The sequence below is a fragment of the Pseudopipra pipra genome, chromosome 2 (assembly GCF_036250125.1).
Source record: "Pseudopipra pipra isolate bDixPip1 chromosome 2, bDixPip1.hap1, whole genome shotgun sequence".
In the NCBI taxonomy this organism is placed as follows: Eukaryota; Metazoa; Chordata; class Aves; order Passeriformes; family Pipridae; genus Pseudopipra; species Pseudopipra pipra.
The window spans coordinates 30669754-30694709 of NC_087550.1; the positions used below are offsets into that span (position 1 = coordinate 30669754).

Genomic DNA, 24956 nt, shown 5'->3' on the forward strand with positions numbered 1-24956 from the left:
TGAATTATTTTTCTGTTAAGAACTTTTAACCTTAAAATAGTTTACCATGATAATAAAAGATAGATTAGAGCCCTACAAATTTCCTTACTATATAAACAGAACCTTCAAAAGTCCGAAAAGCTAACATGCATCGAACAGGCCAAAATCCTCTTCATTGCTTACAGCCACTTTTCTGCATCTGGATCAGTCTGGTACTCTTCCTGCCCTCAGTTTTGAAAGTCTAAATTTCAGAAGTATAATCTAGGTCAGAAAAATATATAAAGTCAGGTCTGCATATAAAAATCCACAGTTATTTGATGTTGTTTTGACTATTTAAGTGTATCGTTATTGCCATCACTAAAATAAATCTTGCTTTGAAGGCTGTATAACACTATGACAAATAGTTATATATGTTAAATATATCTCTGCCTAATGCTGAAAGCAATGATATATAAACTGAACTGCAGAAGGCAGGCTAGTCTTCATGATAGATGTATACATTCTGAAATTTACACTAGGAAAGGTCTGTGTTTAGATTGGAGTTTTATAGTTTACAGAAGGGGAGGTGAGGAGAAATAAGATGTGGGAAAAGAGGTTTGTGTGTTTAGAAGTGGGTATCATAAATTCTGCTGACCAGCAGGGTGCAGGCACTGTGTACAACCCCCAAGGTCTGCCCCAAAGCTTCTCATCCAATCTTTGGACCATCTTCTGAAACATGAAAACCACACAGTACTATGAGGCCTTTACTGGTGTGCTTTTTTCTTTTCCCATGTGTTTTGAGTCTTTCCCTTTCTAGATTCTACTTGCCTCTGGATACCAACTCTGCTTGAGAAGCAGTTTGCATATTATGGGTGTAAGTATAGTACACGTAGTAAGCACTGAGGAAACTAAATAAGGCATCAGATGAGAGGAAAACCCCCGTGTAGTAGGCAGTGCTATAAAAAACCTTCCTCCTCTCAGCCCACGAGTACAAGGAACACTTGCCTCTTCATTGCCTTAAGGAAGAAATTCTTCACTGTGAGGGTGGTGAGGCGCTGGCACAGGTTGCCCAGACAAGCTGCAGATGCCCCCTCCCTGGAATTGCTCAAGGCCAGGCTGGATGGGGCTTTTGAACAACCTAGTCTACTAGAAGGTGTCCCTGCCCATGGCAGGGGGGTTGGAACTAGATGGCCTCCAAAGTCCCTTCCAACCCAAACCACCCCACGACTCTGTGAATCCTGCTCTAACAACACGAAGGCAGCACGCAGCCCCGCCCACACTACAAACTGTCCCTGAAGTCTGCAAGGAAAACCGGTGAGAAAAGCTGAGGGAGGAAACCTCCTCAGTGCCTCCAAACTGGCTTGAAAAGAGGGCGAGGAGGGCGCCGTGATGTTGCCTCTCCCGGCTCATCCCCACAGGGGCATGGCGCGGGCTCCCTAAGAGCCAAACGTGCCCCACACCGATCCTTCCCCACAGACTCCCTAAATCCCTCCTTTTTCCCGCAAAGCTCTTCCCCTGCCCCTAGCTATCGCTCCCCCCCGCAGCAGGCCGCAGCTCGTCGCCATGGCGACCCTCGGCTCCGCCCCCGGCCGGGCGGGCCCAGTGCCGGCCCCCGCCCGCCCTCCCTGCTCCGCTGCCGCCGCTGGTGCTGCGCTCCGGGCCCGGCGCCGTCTTCCCTCCGCTTCCCCTTTCCCTCGGCTCCGCTCGAGCCTGAAGCGGGCGCCGCGATGGCTCCGGCCGCCGACCGGGAGGGTTACTGGGGCCCGCCGACCTCCACCCTGGAATGGTGCGAGGAGAACTACGCCGTGTCCTCCTACATCGCCGAGTTCTGTGAGTGGCCGCTCCGGCCCCGGCTCCTGCCCCGGGGGCCGCGTCCCTCCTCCGCTCCGTGCCCCCCTCCGTGCCCTCACCCCACAGCGGGGCAATCCCCCCTCCTCCCTGGCCCGTCTTTCCTGCGGAATGACTGCGCCCCTTCCCCTCATCCAGCCCCGCAGGGTGGAAATGGGTGTTTCCTGCCGCCTTCCACCACAAATCCGTGTCGTAAGGAGGGGGTGGTGTAGCCCACTCTCTCCCCACCGTGTTGTTTGGGCCCCTATCCCAAGTGTGTGTCCCTTCGACCTGTGTCCGAGGGGATGGTAGGGCAGGAGAAGGGGTGTCCGGGGGCCTGCAGGGAGGGTTGAGATGGGGTGGCCGGGGAGGTAGGACCTGGCATTATCACGGGAGCTGGGATGGTTGTGTGGCACCACATGGATGGGTGAAGAGGGGGGATTTCACTGAAATCGTGCTTGGGGTGCCATGCTGTGAAGCCACAAGGGTCTGCAGCTCTGCTCCCCTTGAGAAGGGAGCATCTGCCCAGCCTGGACAGTCAAACCACGTGAAACTATTCAGGAAGAGAAAAGGTATTTTCATGCAGAAGACACATCTTCATCCAGGGAAGATACCTTCCACCAACTAGTTTTTGGTTGGTCATGACCATCATCAATCAAGTTGCTCTGTTGCAGGTGGTTATCTTTTAGGATAGCTCAGAGCAGTGGCAAGAGAGCAGGTCATCGTTTTGACCTCAAAACTGTTATTCAGAAACGGTAGGGATTTTAGCTGTATTAAAGCACATTTAGGGAAAGAAGAAGGTTCTTCAACTACAGGGCCATCCATCAGGTGTTTGAGAAGGGGGTGTATTGTGTCAAGTGGTAAAGGATTAAGACCTGTGTCACTGAGGTTTTGTTGAAAAATAAATATTTCTACATCCTGGACAGTGACTTGTAAAGGGTGTAGTAGCTATAATTACGTGCTGCTGCCTGACGGACGCCCTGTACTACAAAAAACTTTCACACGTATAAGGTAGGCGGCTGCTTTTGAAGTGCTAGGGCCCTAGGAAAATAGTACTAAAGTAACCAGGCTCTCCTACCCTGAAGTGCTTGGAGCGGGCAATCTGAGGAGGCCTTTCACATAGCTGGGATGCTTCAGCAGTGCTTTGGAAGAGCTTGGCATGCAGGAGATGGAAGGTTCTACATGTCCATGCCAGGCTGTGACTCCTGGTTGCAAACACTGACATGGGTGAGGAACCAAAATGAATAGTTGTGAAAGAGGTTTCAGAGTGTGGGAATGGGAAAGAGAACAGGATCTGAAATGAACAACAGTAGCATAGGCAGCATAGAAACTCAGAGGAAAAAGGAAGTTGGTGTGTAGATTTATGGTGAGAAGAGTCAGGGTGGCTGAAAAGGGAACAAAATGAAATACCCTTAAATGGGACAAACCTAGAAGTTTTTAAATAGAATGAGACTTTTGCAGAGTGTGTATTTTTATTTTCCTCATGGTAAAGCATAATTTGTTGGATAATTCTTATAGGGAAGAGGAAGTTCTGTTGCTTCACCCATGTAAAAATAAATTTGACTAGCATGTAAATTTTTTAAATAATGCCCTTATTGTTGGCCTTGTGAACTGATGCTTTTTGTCCACTTCTAGATTATTCAGGATAAGGAAGATGAGGATGAGATTAATGGTGGGAGGTGGAAAGGCTTGTGTTCTGAAGAAAAAGAGAGTAATTATAGAAGGTCTGATCCCTCCTTATGGTTTTTGTGTTTGGGACTGCAGTTTGTTGGTCTGTCAGTTGCACTGAGAAAACTCTGTATAAGGGCTGTGCTGTAAATTAAAACATTTAAATGGTCTAAATTTAAAACGCAAAACAGTAAGTAAGCCCACTTGGGTTTAGTGTTAGCTTAGAAGTAGCTAATTTCAGTAGAGATGTCAAGATGGTTTAAATTTTCTTCAGCAGTAATTCTCTTAACAGTGCTTTCAGGGTCCAGGAAAGTAATTGTTTGTTTGTTTGTTTGTTTTGTTGTTTGTTTTTTTGCCATGATATGAACCCACTACATTTAAATCTTAGCCAGCTAAAGTGGTTAACAATGTATCTTTCATAAAACAACTAAGGGGTCTTTCCCAACTTTCTCTGAAACAATTAACGTGAAGCTGATTACTTTGCAAGATCAGTTACCCTGAAATCTAGTTACTTTAAGAAGAGCTGAGAGAGTCGAGGTCTCTGTGGCCAAGTGATCTTCTGTCAGTTGGTGTGCCCTTATGGCCTTCATATTCTATCAAAAAACAATTCACATTCAGTGAGTAAACAAACCAGAAAGTACAAAAATATATTTCTCATCAGCTTGTATTGTTTTTAGTGCTACCTTACAGAAAAGTGAAAATCGGTTTCTGACTTGGTACTTCTCAGTTAAAGCTGATGATATTTAAAAATTTTGCATTAGATGTTATAAATCAAGAAACTGGTGGAGGCCCAAAGCTTAAGGATACCGGTGTGTTCAAACCAAATATTGTTTTCCTTAAGACTGAAGAGCTAAACTGAAACGTTGTTGTGCAAATTACATCTTTGTGCCATTTAGCGATTTGCTTTTAATATGCTACTTTTAGTACACATTGCTACATTGTGTTCCAAAAGCCCACATGCAGTTCTTTGCCATTCAGTCCTTAAAGACTAGTCTAAGTGATGGCAGCTAATCCATTGTATGTAATCAGAGATGTGGAAGTGAGGTAAGCTGGTGTTGTAGAACTGCCTGTTTGCATTCTCTTGATGTACCCCAAGCACAATGACCTGTATTCAGAAGTTCATTTTTTTAATAATGAAAAATGCTTTTTCTTGCCTTTCTGAGTCTGTCTCTAGCCAGTTTTCCTCCCCTGTGGAGGTGGATGACTAACTGCTCTACAGCCTTCTGTATAATATTAAACCAATTGAAATGGGAAACCAGTTGAAAAGAATAGTTTTGTGAGCTTAACTATGCTAAACCCTAAAATGACTCTTACATCCCATACTGATCAAACTACTGTATGGTGTAGTAATTCCTTTTTCAGGGGTTCCCAGGACTTCTTTTGGACTGACTACTGTGTGCTAAAGGGCAAGTAGTAGAGATGCTCTCTTTTTTTTTTTTTTTACTAATCCTTTCCAGGTCCCAGTGCTTGAATGCTGAATTACCCAAACTTTTGTACACTAAATTATGAGAAATAATAATAATAAAGGATAAAACCACCATCCTCCCGCCCAAGCAAACAGAACAAGGGCAAATGTAAGTTCTGTTCTTTAACATTTAGTGCTCAATTGTTACAGTTTACTCCTTTTTTTTTTGACCAGGTTGATGTTTCAGTACAGTTTAGCCCACATAGCATTAAGGTTTTGGGGTCTGTTTTGATGTCAATGTCTATATGACACATGCCTTACCCTTCTTGCATTCCTGTCATCCCTGTAATAAGAGGTTTTTTTGTAGAATACAATGAATGAATATAGCTAATCTTCACAGATTTCCTCTGCTGAAAACATTTAGAGTAGTATCAATTTAAACAAATACTTTAAATTCAAAGGAGCCCTGTATGGTACAGGAGGGCTTATAATTCTCAATCAGGAGAGTCATAGGGGTAAATTTGTTGTTGTTATCAACAGAGTGCTGTGTTTCAGTTTGGATCAAACTTGAGTGATGTTTCCAGTTATGTGAAATACTGCCTTGAGCTATCATTGTCCATGAGTAATATGCATCATCTACAACATGACTGGTTTTGAGAGAGTATATCCTTATGCTGGCATTTACAGCAGCAAGCATCTAGACTATTGTTTTGGGCTTCTCAAGGAATTGGTGAAATAATTTCTTTCTTGGCGTTTGGTCTTGTCCCAGTATGTTCTGATACCTCCATATAAGAAAATTTTTTTAATTATTATTATTTTATTACTACCGGAGTTAAATCCATTGTTTTTTGTTTTCATTGGAGATCTGGTAAGAAAATACTTGTAACTGGGCTTTCCTTATTGGACTCTTTATTTAGGAACCCTCCCCCAAATTATGAGAATCTGCCCATATTTCTAGCTATTTTTGCTGCTCTTGCTCAAATCCTTCTAATTTTTGCTTAAGACAAGAAATAAGAGATTGAGATGAGTGTTACTTGTGTTGTTAGATGTGAGATATCTCATTATTTCACATCTTGGATGGTGTAGACTGGCATCCAAGCATTCTCTACATTGTGAACAGGGACACAAAAATACTTTTGTTTCTTTTTAGACATTGCTCAAAAAAGGCTGCTGCCAAAGATGCACAGATCTCTGTTTTGCACGGGAATTGTTCCTTTAGAACTTAACTTGCAAAATTTACTTGAACTTAGAATAATGTCATTAATATTGAATTTTTACTGCCACGTATGGACTGTCACTTGTTCCTCTTGGGCATCCTGCTGTATTTTTCCTTTTTTGCCAGAGGCTTTGGAAAGCAGGCAGAGACTGTTAGGCTAGGTACTGCCCATGTGAGTTTAAAAAAATAAAATAAAGCTAACTGTCTGCCTTCAAGAGCTCTGCCTGTCCTTTCAGTAGTAAAGTGGCAGGTGAAAGAAACATCATTATGTTTAATTGGGTGTGATTGGCTCAACTGCCTGGCTGAGACTGAATGATTTAAAGATGACATGACACAGATGAGTTCTGCACTGCAATTTAAGGCAAGACAATGTCACGAGTTCAGAGACTTTAAGATGTAAAGGGATTCGAGTGTGTAAATTTAATGACCTAAGTGGAGGAAGCCACATCTCAAGTTTCCTCTGGAAATTTATCAGGCTCCTTGAGGAAGCTCCCTCAGCTGAGGGGACAATGCAGGCACAAAGGTAAAGGAAACATTAAACTAATTGATGGTGAGTGTAAAGTCAAGCAGAGTGTGCGAAACAGTGCCCAGCTGTGGAATGTATTTTAGGATCAACACTGTAGCTTGCTTTTTGTGCTGTAGACAAAAAAAGTTGAAAGAAGGGTTCCTTCCTTCAAAGAATAATATAGCAGAAGTAAAATCATAAGCCAGATGGATGGTCTCTGCTTTCATGGTTTCTTATTTTTTTAATGATTTTGAGTATTTTTGAGTCAGTGGCAAATAGAAATTGCATTAATTTATTTCCTTTCCCAGGTTGGAAAGGTATATACTTTACTTAAGCCTGAAGATAATCTCTTTGCACTATTTTGATGCATTTTGCCACAACTAAAGATTTATGTATTATTTTTAATTCTTCCTTTTTTTTTTCTCTTTGACACTTTCTAATCCATGATGCAACTCTACCTTTTATCTCTATGACAGCTTAATTTTCTGTTTTCTCGAGAGTTTCATTGAAAGACAGGGTCAAAGGCTCTTGGAAAGCTGATTTGTCCAGTCATCAGTTCTCATTTATCCATCTCATTATGGATATGCTTAAAACTTGGCAGATGCTGTACTAATGGACCACATGTGTGTTTATCTACTAATACTTGTGTAGTGATTAAGTGACAATAAAATTCTTAAATATGGTTTAGCAAAGCGTTTGATTACTCTATAATTAGTGCTTCGTATTCAGCACGTGTACAGCTGGCAGTTGGACATCTGCCACTCCGAATGGTAACAGAGCAGTTACATTTTTACAGTTTAATTTTTCTTATGTGCAAATTAAGGCAGAGAGGTTTATGAACTGCATGATATGAATTTGCAGAATATGTATTTGTAGTTAGAAATAGGAAGATTAATGTAATATAAATGGTGGTAAGGGAACACTGCTGACTTTTAAACTACTTTAAATGAGCTTTTAGTCACAGATTAAAAACAACTTGTCATAATTGAAAGACAAAAATGTCTTTAGTAGGGAGTATGTTGTGTCTTTGTGTGTGTGTGAAACTTTTACTTTTGTTATGCACTTTCCATATTTGCTGGAGCCTTTCACAGATGGGGAAAGATGTTTTTTAAAACAATAGAAAGATTTAATCATCACTGCAAAAATATTCAAAATAACTCTGGGAAGTGTCTCAGCAGTATATGGTCGTTTTATCTTGCAACACATGCAGGTGCTCACACACTTGACTGTTTCTCTGACAAGATCCAAGAGGATCATGGAAAGGTTTGTGGCTCATGAAAGGTTAAGAAAACGCGAAGCATTCTTTTAATTCAAAATATGTATCAAAAAATGACATTTATAATGGAAGAAGGGAACTCAGAAGTGGTTATCAGGGAAAACCTACCTTCCTTGGATTGCTTTTTCTAGGGCTCTTTACACCTGCCTCATTAATTATGGACATTTTTTCAGTCCATTAGCAGAGAAACTGAGCTGCTGCATGAATTAAAGGTGCTTGATTATTCTGTGGTTGTGGAAGTACTTCAAAGAGGGAAGAAAGAAACTTCTAGAGAAGGTTACAACTGGAAGAAAAAAAGAAAGAACCAGAGCAGCACTTCTTTAGTGTCAGTCTTTTACCATTAATGATCTAAATATCTCCATATAGGCAAGCTCTGGGTAGAATGTCAGTGATTTTGCTGGGCACTGTTTAGATTTAAGGTTTCAGACACAGACCCATCTGTGCACTTGAAAATGCAATAATAAAACACTTGGAGTTTTTGTGCTAGCTCAAACCCCTCAAGTGTCTAATGAGGATTTTTTTTTTCTGTTTATAAAATTGAATTTCCTTGAGGAAATATAGTACATGTGCACTGTGATCAGTGACTGCAAAACTGACGTTTCTAAATTATCGATGCAGTCAGCATCTGCAGGTTCATTATCTCCTTTACAATCAGGTCCATCATCCTCTGGCAGAGCACATGCTTCAGTGTGTCTGGAGTTTGGGAGGCAGAAGTAATCCTTTCTGCCAATCCCAGTGGAGAGATGCACACTTTGTGTCCTGCTAGCCCCAGCCTTACAAGGTTCCTCTTCAATTCCTTGCCTTTCCAGCAACTGGTGACTCAACCTGCCCAGCACATTGCAGAGCTTTCCTGAAGGAAATTCCAAACTTTATTTCAAAAGTGAGATTAGTGTCCAGCAGCATGTCTATTTCCCAGCTGTGTCCTAGGGCTTTATTTTATTTTATTCAGTTTTGCATTATTCCTTCATTCCTTTGTTTTCCAAACCTTGTGTCCTTGGAGTGACCCTGGAATAATACATGCAGAGTGCATGTTTCTTCAAGGATCTCCTGCTGGCTTTGTGAGCAAAAGGGTATTTTCCCTTAGGGCCTAAATCAGGTACCATTGTCCTGATTCTCTTCCCTAACCAAAGGAACTGGAGAAGGGGACAAGAGTGTTGGCTGATTCAGCTGGGCAAGGTTTGGAACGCTACTTTGGGATTTGGCTTTTAGGTTTGAGAAGGCGAGATTTGGACTTCTTCAGGCAAAAAAGCAGACAAGCAGAATTAGGAAAAGATATGGTGTTAGGGGTGAGCTGAACATCCACCTCTGCCTAAAGGATGAGGTGAGTGAAACCAGGACACTGTATATAACTCATACTAGCTGAGCCTCCTCCTCCATTTCTCCTTAACATCTGCTTTTCTGTGAATCCTGGATATATGGCACAGGACACCAGCGGATGTTTCCAACTAGTAGGATTTCAAGGTATCAACTTTATGGTCATAAAACATGACCCTAGAAGCTCTCTGATTTATATAGTTTTATTGAGCTCATTATTTGCAGTGGAAGCTCAAGATGCCACTACTCTGTAGGCTGGATTTTTAATAATTGTTAATTCCAGTTGGATAAGGATTTTCATTTGGAGAAGAACTGGCATCTAGGAATCAGATGCAGTACTAGCTCAAAGAAGTCTTGTGGAGCACTGAGCATTAAAATTAGTCTGTACACTGTCAATCTTGGGACAGAGTATTTCTGTATTAGATCCATCATTTGTTCATCAGGTTTTCTTCATCTTCCCTAGTCAACACCACCGTTTGTTCAGGCAAAGACCTGCTTCCCGACTGGAAGGCATGCTAGCTATCGTGATCCCCTCTAGTGGGTATTTTAAGCTTACAATGAGGATAACTGAAAAAGTAGAATTACTTGCATGTCTTTGAGAAAGGATCTGTGGATCTGGCTTTCTTTGATATCAAATGGGTCATCTACAACAGGGAGCGAAAATGACCAACAGAACTGATTTTTTTTTTTTTTTTAATCACACAGTGGAATTCACATTTCTCCTAGGAAAAATTGGTGTATTTTTCCTCTACAAGTACATGCCCTTTCTTACACAGCAAACCTTCTTATGTTGTGTGATTCTCATTACAGACTTGATTTTTCTTGGAGGGCATTTCCAGTGCTGTTCTCCTGCCAAAGACTTTCAAGTCTGGTGCTGGCCCCAGACCACAGCAGACAAGCTGCTCTGGGGGTTATTGCACTCAGGAGGAGAGCTGCAGGGTGTATTTCTACAAATATTCCTGCATTCATCCTACAGGGTATAGATTTAATTTTTTTTTTTAGGTTTTAAATCTAACACACTTAAGAAAAAAACCCACAAATATATAAACTCAGAGTTGTTCCAGGTAATATTTTGTTCATGAATGAAAATTGAAGCTTTTATCTTTTCTTTTTTTTTTTTTTTTTTTTTCTTCCCAAGTCTTTTTCACTTTTTCACACTTCTGGAAATGACCCAAATAAACAGAGAGAACTAACGTACACAGTGTGCTGACCAGTGTGTGAGTAAGCTGCCTGGTCAATCGGAGAAGCAAAACTTTTTGCTTTATTTTTTTTCAATTTAGTACCAGAAATTTAGAAAGAAGGTTGGCAACGCAGTTCTTTTCATAGCACCCTGTACCTGCAGATGGGCACAGTTTAGTGCCGTGTCTATAAAGCTGCACTAGCATATTTTCAGTGGAAATTTGTGGCTTTAGAAGTAGCAGAGTGAAAACCAGAGGATCGTTGCTGGTTCGTGTCATTTACGCCTCTTTCGAGCTGGTGAATGCAGTGTCCCTAATAAGAATCAGTTCAATTGAATTGTGTCAATGCCATGGAAAGCAGCATAGAAGTGCACTGCAGTAGTGAAATCATACAGCAGATGTTGTTTTCGTTCACTTAAACAAACTGCTATGGCTTTGTGATCTGTGATATCACAGTTGCTTTTCACTCAAAGGTTTGGTGGCTGCTAAATCTTTCAAGGCCCAAGTTTTATATTTCTGCAAGGCTCCTCCGAATATTTTCTTCAACACAATATCTAATATCAGCACAGTACTCAAATGCTAAAACTCTTGAATCTATCACAGTTTAATTTTTTGTGTCCCCTTTTTTCTTTTTTTAATCTACTATGGGCTGTGGAGAAATATCTTAAAGCTATTTCCGTTTCTTAAACGCATTTCCTTCCAAGCTCCTCTGTTCTTTTTCCTGCTTTTTAACTCTTCCATGCTGATTTCCACTTGTTTTGTGCATAATTATTTTTTTTCTACGTTTGTCTCAAATGTTTCCTCTGAAAGTTTTCTTCTACCAGTCTTTGGGCCACTATTTGTGCTGAGAACTTGGTTAATTTGTGTATAGTTTTCAACTATGTTGTATCATTGGGTAAAACTGACTTCTGCCCAAATGCTCACCACTCACCTTATGAACTGCTACTGTATAGATACTGTATTAAGTTATCACAAAAAGACAGTGTTTAAAACTTGAACCTTCCATGTGTTTTATATCTCTTCCTCTGTTTGTTTTGGATTGTGAGATACTTAAGGTATGGACTTTGATCTTACTGTCTTCGTGGAGAAGAAGCTTCATTTTCCCCTCCAGATAGATGGCTTTTGCCAAGGTTTGTGGGCGGATAGACAACTGCCAATTTTTTTTTCTTTTCATTTTTCAAACAAGAACAAGAAACTTGTCTTGAAATTACGATTGGACAGTGACTAAAGAGTACAGTTGGAGTTAGAAGTTATGAATTAGGAGTGAAAACCTTTGGGTCTTGGGTTAGTGAATTAATTGGATACTGTTGAAAGTTCTTGCCAGAGGTTGTTATATTAAATGGAAAAGGTTATGAAGACTTTAGAGAAAAGAAATACCGAGTAAAAGAGATAAAGTTAGGTATTTAGGAGCAAAGAAGATGACTCCGAGGCATTTCTGAGATCAGTTGCCTTTCTTTTATCACATGTTCCATGTAGCCTTGGGACTTTTCATTTAAGGCAGCCCTGGAAAAAAAAAGATAGTTACAGAAGGGATTTTTTATTAATACTGCTGATAGAAGGGGGAATGTCACCAATCAGTATTTGGAGTGGTTGCTGTATATCTGAATCATGCTGTGGTTGCTGACTGGTTTCATTATCCCCATTTGTTTTTCTACATTTGTCACGTAGCATCTCATGTTTGATTTCCTACCATCCAAGTAGGGCAAAATGCAAAAGAATGACATGAGTCATTAGCAGGAGAGGCTTTAATTGTTCTGGACACTGAGGGGAAATCCACACTGATAGCAAGAAAAGGAGGAAAGCTAGAGGTTTTGGATTTTGAAGAAAGGCCACTCAAGTTAAAGCTACAGATACCTGGACAAGAGCACTGGCATGCATTATTCTCTGCTGTTCACCATCCAGTAAGCATAATGGGCTCCCCTCAGGCTCAGCTCATATGTCACTGCATAGTGCCTGTAGGAGCCCCAGCAAAGCCTCTGAGCTGATATCCACAGCTTCTGTGCCTCAAATTGGCATCTCTGTAGGGAGGACTGACAGATGCTGGGCAGATGTACTTGGTAGCTCAAAGCTGCCTGCTGCCAAAAGCTATGCTTTCTGCTCTGGACAGACCTTTAGACTTAAAGGACTTGGTGCAGACACTGAACATGAAGCCAGGACACTGGCACCAGCACAGAAGAAAAAAGGTTGGAAGGAATTAAGAATGATGAAAATCAAATAGATGATCACTGTAACATCATATTGGTTACTGCTTAGTTTTAGCAGGGGCTGAAGAGTAAGTTTTGTCATCTCAGTTGTTTCCTTTCAGTCTGACATCATCAATCTGCCTTAAAATAACATATAAAATATGTTTTATTTTGTTTTCCAGTAAAGGCTATAATGGAAGAAAATCTGCCCTTCAGCAACAAGCTTATTGCATGTAATATTCTAACTTTACATCATCTCAACCTAATCTCTTTAGACTTTGATTGCATTTTCCAGCTGTAAGCACTTGCTTTTAGTGAGCTTTCTAGATTGGTATTTCAAATTATCTGCCTATGTCAACTGTTTTTACTTTAAATTTGCTTTCAAAATCCTTCCAGGTATACTTGAAAGTAATTGGTCTATTTACTATCATCTTAGATGCATGTTTATTAGGGAAATGATGCTCTCTTTTCCATGTGACTTCCCATACTCTAGGAAAGAAATATTAAAATATTACAGGATGACATATCAGCTAGTTGTAATGCAAGTTTATTTCTTGTAATTATGGATATCTTGAACTGAGAATAAAATGTCCTGGAAAGAAGCTGTGTACTATCACATTTTCCCAGGCTCCTTCCTGCAGTCTCAAAAAAATGGCCACTGATAGCATTTTTGTTACATCCCTAAATATTGTTATTTTTCATGTAATGCTCCCTTCAAAATGCATAACCCAGTTATTAATACCTCAGAATGCCCTGCACTCGTGCTAGGCATAGTTAGAGCTACAGTAAGATAATTGGCTTCAAAAGGGAGGAATACAGCTTTTTAACTTAGGTGTTGTAGCTATCTTTATTCTGGCCTGTCACCTCAGAATATTTTCCTTGCAATTGCTTTCGTAATTACCTGTTAAATTTCACAGTTGGTCCTCCATTTTTAATCTGCCCTTTTAATGCTCTTCTGGGGAACGGCAGCTCATGCTGATCTCAGACTTCACTCATGAAAGGCTTTAAGACAGATCCCTTTGAAAAAAATTAGCAGTTATTCTTTCTCAAAAAAACCCATCAGTACAAGTTCTGGGTCTTTAGATGCTTTTTCTTCATTTGCAGTAGTCTTTAAGAATTCCAGGAGGAGGCAAAGGAGGACTCGTTATGCTAAAAATGAGACCTGGTAACAAAAACATTTCTTCTGGAAAGTACTCAGCTTTCAATCTCATGTCCTTTCTACTTTGAAGCTTTATTTATGAGGTGGTGTGGTGAACTCATTCATTTTTATTGTGGCAGATAAGGAAAGTCTAGTAGCTAGAGGAACACTAAAGTGTTTGCAAGTCCTGGTTTCAGTTTTATGCAGGTTTCTTTGTAACTCGGGCACCCTCGTCTAGCCTGTCCTCTCCTTGCAAGGATATTGAGAGGTAGTACACAGAAGGCTGTGTTTGCTTAGACCCTTTAGTAAAGGAGACTGAATAGGTAACCAATGTGTTTTGGGTTTGAAGGGAAAGAGCAAAAACTTCTTTAGCTCAGCAATAAATGTTTCACCATCTAAATTTTAATCTGCATGATAAACACAAATATTGCGCTTCTGGGATTGCAAGGGTGTCTTCAAAGGTATCCATTTCTTATGAAGAAACAAGCAGAGCTTTAAAATGTGAATTTGTGTAGTATTAGCTTTCATTCATTTATCAGTATAATATACACAAGAAGCAAGGTCAATATTAGTAAAGTCTCCTGTTAGATTCTAATTTTCAAGTGTCTTTACTACACAGTAGCAAAGCACTTTGCAGAGAGGTGGGTAAGGGAAAGGATAGCTTAATTGTAACCTAGAGCAATTCAGAAGCAGTTTATTATAAGTGCTTTTGTAAGACATACATACCAAAGAGGCTTGTGCATAAGAAAACACCCACACTCTACAGGTTTGAACTGAGCTTACTTGTGTGTGCTTTGTTAGTCAGCAATGTCGAGAGCTTTTTCCTTCTAATTACCTTTTGATTGTTTTGAAGAACACAAATGTAATATGAAATACTGTAATCAGAGTAAAACAATCTACAAAAATACTAGCTGAACTGGTATGATGAATGTCAAGGGAATTAATTCTGTAGCTGGAATATAAAGTGTGTAAGGCCATAATGAAAACATATCAGTTGATATAGTATGTCAGAACCACTATGCACACTGGGAATAAAAATTAAATTGTGTTATGAATAATTTTTTTTTCCTAAAATTACCTCATTACTCCTTCCCCAACCCAATAAATCACTGAAATGGTTTACCTCTTCAGAAGGATATCAGTGTACATTTACATATCCTGGAGAAATCGAGGCCCAGCAAGGCAGAGGCAGCCTAGAAGATGTAGAAGAGCTGCCCTGCATGCTGAATTTAGACACTAAAATCTTCCAGTTGGCCACCAGCTCTGCAGCAGCAATGCTGCCTTCAGTTTTCTTGGCCTTGTCCCAGCACTTGGACTTACTGGGAGCAGTGCTCTGCTGGGGCTGAGACTCGTGAGACTGGAACGCAGCGTGCTCACACTAGTGGTATGCATCTGTGCTAACATAGGAGCCTGTGTTCCTGCCTTGCTTGCTGCCTTTCTTTGCCCACAGTGCATTGTTTTCTTTGTATATCTTGCCATGGGTTGTCCATTATGTTTGAAACTCTTCCAGGATTCATGGCTTCTTCTGGGAGATGTTTCTGCTGCCAAATAAGCTTGGTTTCTAGATGTTCTACCGGAACTTCCCTTTTCTTTGTGTCAGTGTGTTAGTGCTGATCAGAATGCTCTTCATTAGTAATGCAAATAATATTTTTTTTCAGTTCTTCCCCCATGTAAATCTGTTGGATTCCATGTTGCTTTCTTGTAGCTACTGCCTGGCTAAGATTTAGGAAGCTGTTCTTTTCCTTTGTAAATCATTCTTTTCCTTTGTAGTACTCCTAGTTGCTGTATCTGCTCCCTCCCTCCCATTTGTTCCTTACAGTTTCTCTCATAATAGGATGACAACATCTGTACAGAGCTAGATTAATGCATATTGCTTTGTAATGTACTCAGTTCATCACATCTTTCTATGCTGTTTTATGTCTTTTAATTTTATGATTCCTATGATCTATATGAACTTGCTCTCTAGATTTCTAATAGCCTCTCTAATAATACATTTGAATTGTTGATTATCTTTACCTATTTTTATAGTTCTTAAGGAAGTTTGCATACATAGCTTGTACAGTTCAGTAATTCCTTCAGTATTTGTTTCCTTTGGTGTTTTTGCTATTTCTTTACCAGATATGTGATGGCCAATACAATTTGCAACTGAATTGCTGAAATAACTTCAGTTAATTCCCTTGTAAACAAAATCAAAGCTTGCTTAGTATTTGGAAAGGAGAATTACACAAGGTGAAAAATTGATCTTGTCGCTTAAAAATAAACACTCTAAACACCTCCCTGCTCACATTTTTTTATTTTTATTTTATAATTCTATTTTTTAAGCCAGCACTGGTCTTGTGCTTCAGCCTGGAGTAATGCTGTGTTGTATTTCACTGAGTAACAGGAAGTTTATATTGCTCCTTCATGGACATTAGCAAGTAGGGAGTTCAGTAATTGCATATTGGCAAAATTCCTGTCAGGATGACTCGGTTTTCTCCCCTTGAGGTCCTTCTGAAATATCAAATGGAAACAGGAGTTTTCATTTCCTGACACTCCAAAGTGCAGTTATTGTAGACTTTGAAGTGGAAGATATTAAAACTGGCTGGTGGAAGTGAAAATCTAATTGCTGCACTGCCCTCCTGGTGATAAGCCGTAAACGAAAACAGTGCGAGATTGAAGTTAGGGGCAAAACCAGCCAATTCTGTGTAGTTGGTTCTTCTGAACAATCGTGAAATGCTCTTATTTTTAAAAATCAGTGATACAAACCTCCTCTGGGCTCTGGGTTACTTATTATTGACTGATAATATATAGCATCTACTGTATGGCAACTTGTTGCGTTTTATTCACATTAATTTCTCTGACACTTTGAATGTCGTGGTAGGCAAGCTATGAAGTGCTTATATCTTAGCAAAAACTCCCATATTAGATTCGAATAAGTTTCTTATTCTTATAAGGAGATACTCTAGATTCCTCCTCAGTCTTTAGGCTGTTAGACTACCTACTCCTCCAGTTCATATCTAATTTCCAAATACCTTTTTTATCTTTCACTGTTTCACCTTATCTGGTACTGCTGGGCCACAGGACTCACTTTTCTTTCACTGTCATTCTCTTTTTGTGTTTGTCTTTGGTTTCATATCTATGGAGTTCCTTCCAAGGAAAGGAAAAGAGTTTTCTTTACAAGAGGGGATACCTAATGGTAGTGCTTAAGCTCTCAAATGTGCCTCAAATTGCATTGCTTTGCAATTTCTTTAAACATGGTAAACACTCTTATAATGAGCTGAAATACCAGACATTACCAAATGACTTCGTACCAGAACTGCGTGAGGTGATTCCAGAAACAAAAGCCATGAAGCAGAATTCCTTATAACTGAAAGCAGCTAGGATGAATCAATTTCTGTATGATGCCTTCTGACAGGCATTGTTTTTTTACAATATTTTTAATGTCTTCCTGCAGTGATGGAAAAGATAAAGCTACATGATCCAGGAAGTGCACTAAAATTGACTGTGCAGAGCCCAGTGATATCCAGACAATGAAATGGATGTTTTCAGCCTTAAAGTCTTGTTTGTTTGTTTGCTTGTGTTTTTTTACTTAAAAGGATACTTTGACTTTATTGCAACTTAGGTATCTATTTTAGAAAGCAGCAGCTACTTCCCTTTCTCCTGTTTCGGTGAGATGCTGTTGTCCTTAAGGAGAGGCTGAAAAATCTTCCTGTAGTGAATGTTGTGTTTGTTAGTCCTGATTTTAAATGAGCTTTTTATGTGTAGTCAATGTTTTAAACTGCAAACATTTTCTTCTTTCCTCTCTGAGGGTAACATTTAATTCTGTTGGTTTTGTCTTGTAGAAACCATAAGAGAATGAAAAGTATTCATTTGTTTGACAGAGAGAGAAAGAACTTTTTAAAATCTCAAAAGATCCTTGTTGTTGGTTGGTAAATCTTGCAGTCATTCTGTGCACAAACATAAAAGAAAGCATTTCTTAACAGTGGGTAAATCATGTTGAACACTATGTCAAAAGCTGAAGATGATAATTTTTGCTTCTTTTTTATAATAGCACTTTTCCTCCCTCACCAAAACCAGCATCTGTATTTTAACTCCCAGTATTGTTCCTGATGTTTTTACATCCTGTTTATTATATCTTTATGACTATGTTCTGTTTCAACTTATTTACAACTTTACATGTTTTTTTTCCTTTTGACTCCTCATCCAAATTTATTGTAGAAGTTACTTTATAGTGTGGAATTTAAAAATGGAAACTTTATGAAAGTAAGATACTTCAAATTTCTGTACTTCCCAACTGTCTGTATAATGTCTGTATGACAGTAAGCTGTATATTGTGCCTGTGTTTGCCTGTAGATACTATTTCCCCTTTTAAGTTAATATTCTTTGTATTTGAAGTCAGTCTTTGTACAGATCTTTGTGCATTTATTTTATATATATATATATATATATACGCTTTCCAGGGCCTGAAGATGACTCTGAATGTACATCCATCATAAAAAAGACTTGTCAGGTTTTGCTGCTGTATTTGTAGAACAGGGTGCAGATGTGGTTTAACACTTATACTGTTCTCCTTCCTACAGACAGAGGCTTGTTGAAATGATGTTTTGCATAAATTTGATTTTGTTCTGGTACCGTATGGCATTTGCTCAATGAATAAAACAGTACTTTGAAACAATGGTTTGCATTAAAACAGTCTCGAAGACTTCTGTAAAAATTTGTGCAATCAGTCACACAGTCTGCATTTATCATGATTAGACATTAATTTAGCCCTGTACCTAGTACTACGTATAATCTGTGTGGACATGGTCTGTTTTAGTACTGTGATAGGCCACATCATGCAATCTGATTGTGGAGCTTACTGAGCTTCACCCTGAGAGCAGGTTCATCATGCTGCCCATTTCTGTTGGGAACCAGTTGTAAATATTTCCACTTTAGTGGGAAGTTTTCCTCTTTATTCTAGCCCACATCTATTTAGGATTAGTTTATATCTATTTAGTCTTCGTCAGTGTTATCCTCTCTTTCAAATAGCTCCCTCTTGTCTTTGGCACTGACCCATGATGTATTTACAGAGTGCAGTTTTAATCCATCCAGCTGTTTTGTTCAGGAGCTGAGCTGAGCAATTTTTGTCCTTTCTGAAATTGTAGGCTCCCATTCATCACTCCCATATGAGTGGTGCTTCTCTGTACATGATGTACTTTCTCTCTTCTTTTATCAATAGCTAGAGAACAGTGTATTCTACTACTGACTTGCATGAAGACCACTATTTTCCCTTCCTCTACTGGAAATAAATTTAGGGAGTTTGGTGCCTACAGTGATGGCTTATGGTCACTTACCATGCAATCTAAATTCACCTTTCTACCTCTTCAAATAGATTAATTCTACATTGGGAATGAGGATTCATATTCACATTGAAAGGTGTGTTCTTGGCCATCGTATTTAATCCTATTCCTGTCATTTCAATCTGCAAGTTCATTCATTTCTTCCTCAGATAATATGATCTTCCTTTCTGTTGACAGAAAAGCTGAAAGTAAAATGCTGAGAAGCAGTCTTTGGTCACTAAAGAAAAATCAGGTCACTCTCTGGACCAGTATTCAAGGAATCCAGTACTGTACAGAGTTGAGCCCAGGTCCATCCATGCACATTCATCACATTTTTGATATATTGTATTTCTATAGGCATAACCAATACTCTCTTCTTTAATTATTTTGCATATCTTCTACCTCTTGCCTTAGTTGCAATTTCTCCAATCTCTGGTTTTCCCATGGAGGTCTGCTGCATTATTTTTCCCCCCTTTTTTTTAGAAAGAAAATTTAGTGAAAAAGATTTTTTTTTTTTTGACAGTTTGGACTATTTTCCCATCTTTAACTTCCTTGTCTATTCCCTTCAATGCTTGTTTCACTCCCTTTTTTGTTAATTAACTTTATAGTTGTGGGTCTGTACTTGCGTCACCTTTTTCTTCTTTCCAGTATTCTTTGCTAATATCTGTGCATATCCCTTTTAATGAATTTATAAGCTATTCCATGTGAGGATAATCTTGTAAAGACTAGCTAGACTTTTATGAAATATACAGTCCTAGGGACCTTGGGTTTGCAAGAAACCTTTGTTTGGTCTTGAAAGAAGTAATTTTGCTAGCACCATGCCAGAAGACTGTATTGTTCCCCTACCCCTACTTCTCCTATTAAAAAAAATTGTGCAACTTTCGATAAGTATATTTGCAGATAGGCTTGCCTAATCCATGCTGCAAGTGTTCTGAATAATATGGGCCAAATAGTGCGGAGAAGGAGTGGCAGGAATTTGCAGCTAGATTAGGTCTACGGTATTTCCTTTCTCAGCAAGATGGTCCTAGATTAAATACTCATAAATTTTTGATAATTTAACATAATTATAGCTTTACAGGAAGTGTTGAAACCTTCCCTTTCCTACAGAAGATTCTGTTTTCTGCGTTCTTACATCATCTGCGGTTCGTTATCCTACTGCAACTCTCTTCTGCAGTCACGTGCCTTCCCAGTTGCAGATGAACATCATGATATTTCTTTTGTTTGGCATTTTCATATTTGAATTTTTGCCAGGTTTATGACAGTTTCATAACTAAGCGACCTTAAACAGTGACATTTATATAACATCTAATAGCTTCTCTTGAAAATGGGCATACTTGAGGACTGCTTTAGAAAGCAGAAGATTCACTGATCCAGACTCCTTTTCAAGGCTGAATGACATCTTTGCATGATTTATGGGAGAACATGGGAATGATCAGTGTGCCTCACAGCAGAGTTTTAGTGAATTTCTTCTAAACCTAGTCTCCGCTGAAAGTGAATCGCTACCCCTTGCAACACTAAGGGAGTGTGGTAAAAGGTTAGTGATTCCCCAAAGAATTTAAACATGAAAAAGGCCTTTTAAATTGGTATAAACTTGTATGTCTTTGCAGAAGCTGTTTTGATTTCAGTTGGGCTTTTTTTTATGTGGAGGAACTTATCACAGAACTGACTAGAAGAGTAAGATCTCTGGCACATCTCTCTTTAGCCTGGTATAAATTGGTGAAATTCGTGGTTGTGCAGGAGATGGTGTTAAATCATTAAGGAAGTGATTTAAAGAAGATCTGATTAAAATCAGATGAGATTTTTATTTGGTTGAGAAGACTGTCTCAAAATGAGATTTGTATCTACTTAGTGAGAATTTAGAAGAGCTACCTTGTTAAAGGTAGTCAGATGCTTCTGCTCCATGTGTTCTGAAATAAACTTTTTTTCCATTTGGGTCTAAATTTTCTTTAAAACTGTAAAGTATGAATTTTTTTTTTCCAGGGGGGCTGTAATACTTTAGGTTATATGAACATAGTTTGGTAGTTTTTGTTTTTCTTTGGAAAGAATCTTGGCAAGTAGGACTCTTGAGAAATAAGGGCTTGAATTAGGGGTATAATTCAGACAGGACCCACTCACTCTTGTTCTTTATTTTAGAATGTGAAATGCTTCTGATATTTTCTGCTGAATAAAAAAGACCAAAATAGGGAGTGTTTTTGGTGTCTCCATAGCCTCATACACTGTATTTTTCATTGGGATATAAGGAAATTAGAGTTTCAGTTTTATATATATTTAACTGATGATGTGTCAAAATGTGCAGTTTTATATAAGCAACATTCTGCCTTTTTTAACAGATTTGCTCATTTTACCAAATTGCATAGCATTTAATTCCCATAACATAACCTTTATTCTCAAAATTATGATTTGTGGTTAAGCTAAAAAGCTGAATCTGCATCCCTTCTGCTGAGAGATGTAACATTTCTTTATGCTTCACCTAAAGTTGCAGTATTTCATTGTAATTTTCCATAGGCCAGCACAGTTTGAAAAAAAAAAACGCATCTAAATCAGATTGCCCCCTGGTACAAGAGCTGAGCTCTTTGCTTTTTCTTTATTTCTCTGGTCTCTGCAACGTGTCATCTCTTTGTGTTGCATAGCATGTATCACAGAATGACAGAATGGTTTGGGTTGGAAGGGACCGTAAAGATATCTCATTCCAAACTCCCCTGTCATAGGCAGGGACACCTTCCACAAGACCAGGTTGCTCAAAGCCCCATCCAACCTGGCCTTGAACACTTACAGGGATGGGGCATCCCAGCTTTTCTGGGTAACCTGTGCCAGTGCCTCACCAGCCTCACAGTAAATAACTTCTTCCCAGTATCTAATCTAAACTTGCCTTCCTTCTGCTTAAGGCCATTCCCTCATCCTATCACTACAGACCCCTGTGAAAAGTCCCTCTATAGATTTCTTGTAGGTCCCGCTTAGGTATTGGAAGACTGGTATAAGGTCTTCCTGGAGACCTTATAAGCATCCTAGAATCAACAGGAGGGATGGAGAGCAGTGGTGTGTTGCTGAAGTTCAGGCTCTCAATAAGCTTTGACGCTTGCCCATCATGCTGATCAGTAGCGGCTTCCGACATTTTATTATTCCTTATTGTACTGTCTTAGATTACAATCTGTGATGTAGCATCCCATCTGGCTTGTTCTGTGTGCCCACAGTGACTAGCACACTAAGGGTAAAAATTGAACTGGTTTCATTTGGGAATGAGTCACTTGATGAGTTTCAAGAATCAGCTTTAGAAAAGAAAAAACAAACAAACAGTCTTAAAATACCAGGCTTGAACTATTTGGGGCTTATATCTCTTCAAGGAATCAGGTTTTGATTCATAATCTGTGTTGTTAAAGTAATCCTATCTTTCTCCCTTCTGACGAGAAAGTAAGCACCATCTAAGTCAAACTGTTAGTTAAATTAGTATTTTATTACTATCCACACGTGAAAAAATGACAAAAGAGTTAAAATGTTCTTTGCCTTTGTGTAGTTAACTGTGTGTTATAAAAATTTAACTTTGTATTATGTGCAAAAGCAGAAGACAACTTTCAAAAAGGTGTAGCTTTCTGGATGAAAACTGTTGGAATCTGTCTTTAATGAGTTAATGCAGTTTTATTTAGTTAAATGTGGTTATATTTAGTTAAAAGTGCATAGTACCCAATTCTAAATCTCTGCTTTTGGTTTCTGTCCTACAGGGAACACAGTGAGTAACCTGATTTTCATTCTACCTCCAATCTATGGTGCGATTCAGACCTATAAAGATGGCCTTGAAAAACGGTATTTAGCTGCGTATTTGTGTCTTACAGGTATGTGTAAAACTTAATTTGCTCTGTGATTATAAAGAGAGCTCAGATGTGCAATGAACAATATATCTAAATATTAATAAACCAAGTAGTTAAATCTAAATACTGCGTGTGTGAAAAGTAAACCTCAATTTGTTATAGTTGTTAATGTGTACAGAAAATTGGTATTTGTTGGAAGGGCATGAAGTTAGAATTCAGTAAATAACTAAATGAGATTGATCCGTTTCTGGCTTTAGGTTCTGCTTGGTGCATCTCTGTACTTTTATGATGATTTACAGAAGGTGTCTTGTGTGTTCTACTTAAAAGACACTTTCACATTATATTAATATTTTTGTTACATTTGTATGGAACAGTAATACAAGAAATGACTAAGATCTTGAGGGAACTGGAAAGGTGTTCTTTCGTGAGTTTGAATTTGTTTTCAATTCCTCTTTGTCATATATCACCCAACAATCTAAATGCCATAGTAACTTGCAAGTTTTGTAAGGATGGAAGAACAATGTGATGTTCATATTTAGATCTACTTAAGGGCAGTCTGTTTTCTCTGTAATAACAAAATCCAGAAAAGAACCAACTTCCTTTGAAACGTTAATCATGCAAATAGAAGTCATACTCCTTATGAAAAAAGATGCTTGAAGATGGTTCACATTTGGCTGTTGGGTCTCAAACTAGGTTTCACAGAATTTCTGTGTTTCATGGATATCTGTGTTTGCTATAGCTCCCAATTCTGTGGAGATCTTCCCAAGTTTTCACAGTGGTAAGGGATTGATATATGTTACTTTTAATATTGGCATATTCTGTATTAAGGCAAACATTGTTGAAAAACACATATCCATATGCTAAATGATGTATCCTTGATGCCAGTTAAACTGTAACATATACTGGGTGCAACTTGGTGAGTATTCAGTAACATCAGCTTTGCTGATCTATGTGGAAGGTGGGCAGCAACAATGCACAGCTTTGCATGTTGTCTGAACACTTTCCAAATAGCCATTTGTAGAGTTTTTATGGTTTTGAGTAATTAATTATTTTTGTCTCAGTATGAAACAGAATTCTTGAAGGTCAGGGTTTACTTCTAAAAAGACAGGGAAAGAAATGGTGTGTAAGCATTTGCTTAAGTTGACTTTGCGTGTTCTTGAATCAAAGTATCCTATACTGCCATTCTTTTTAAACTAAAAAAATTGAATTAAATTAAAACTCTGTTTGAGACTGTCTTCACTGTAATTTGTGGCTATCTCTGTCAGTGACACTTTATGATGGACAAAGTGTGCCACGCTCTGACCAGAATGTCAGGCTGTCACACTAGCTAGACATTTCTCATATCCCATTTTATTTTAAAAATGCTTAAAAAAAAAAAAGTCATCTGTCTTTGATCATAATAAATACCATGGCCTTCAGTTTTGTACTCTTTGTGATGTTGATGAAGGGGAGCTCAGCCTGCATATTCATCAGCAGTGCTGGAGGGCAGTCCTGAGTTCCAGCTGGGCCCTGCTCATCTGTGACTGGGATGGCTTTGACTCCTGTCTAAAGTGATAAATGCTTGCACAACTTGATTTTTATCTCATATGTTGGAACCTAACATTAAAGGTCACTCCCAAAAGCATTTCCCTTCTGTTTTGTCTCTGCTTCAGTATTCGTAACGCTGGACTGTTTTCCAGCAGTTGAAAGATGTAAAGGAACGTAGAAGACTTTATAGTTTCTCAGTGAAAAACAGGAACAGGATGATTTGGAATGACAATCCTCTTAACATTTGCTCTACTACAGAATAAAAGCAGCAAATGAAAACATAAACAGAATTTTAAATATAGTTGAAATGTGCCAGGAACACTGGCATTCTTTCTGTGCATGTGACTGAATGAGCTGCATACTGGAGATAGTAAGTGTACAGAAATTCCTTTTTGTAAGAAAGTACCAGTGAGTTCTTTCCCTCACAGGAATTTTGTTTATTAACAGATTTCATTCTACTTATTTAAGTTGTAACAAAAAAGTAGAGACTTACTCTGTGAAGGGATAGTGAATTTAATGCAAACTTCTGATTTCCTTCAGGCACCATGCTTCATTAAAGATCATATAGCAGTGCTTCTGTCTAGCTAGTAGAGTCTGAGGGTTGTTTTGTCAAAGTAGAAATGCTTTAACAATTCTTCTGTGAAGATGGAGGTGGAAGGGA

General features: G+C 38.8%; 1 protein-coding gene across 1 annotated transcript in view; it reads left to right on the forward strand.

Moving 5' to 3' along the window:
- The first annotated feature begins 1567 nt into the window (after positions 1-1567).
- ACER3 (alkaline ceramidase 3) overlaps positions 1568-24956 on the forward strand; it is a 55481-nt gene continuing 32092 nt past the window's right edge. The window contains exons 1-2 of the mRNA XM_064644835.1: positions 1568-1788; positions 22682-22792. Coding sequence (XP_064500905.1) covers positions 1686-1788; positions 22682-22792 — 214 coding nt within the window. The 5' untranslated portion in view covers positions 1568-1685. The remainder of the gene's footprint in view (positions 1789-22681; positions 22793-24956) is intronic.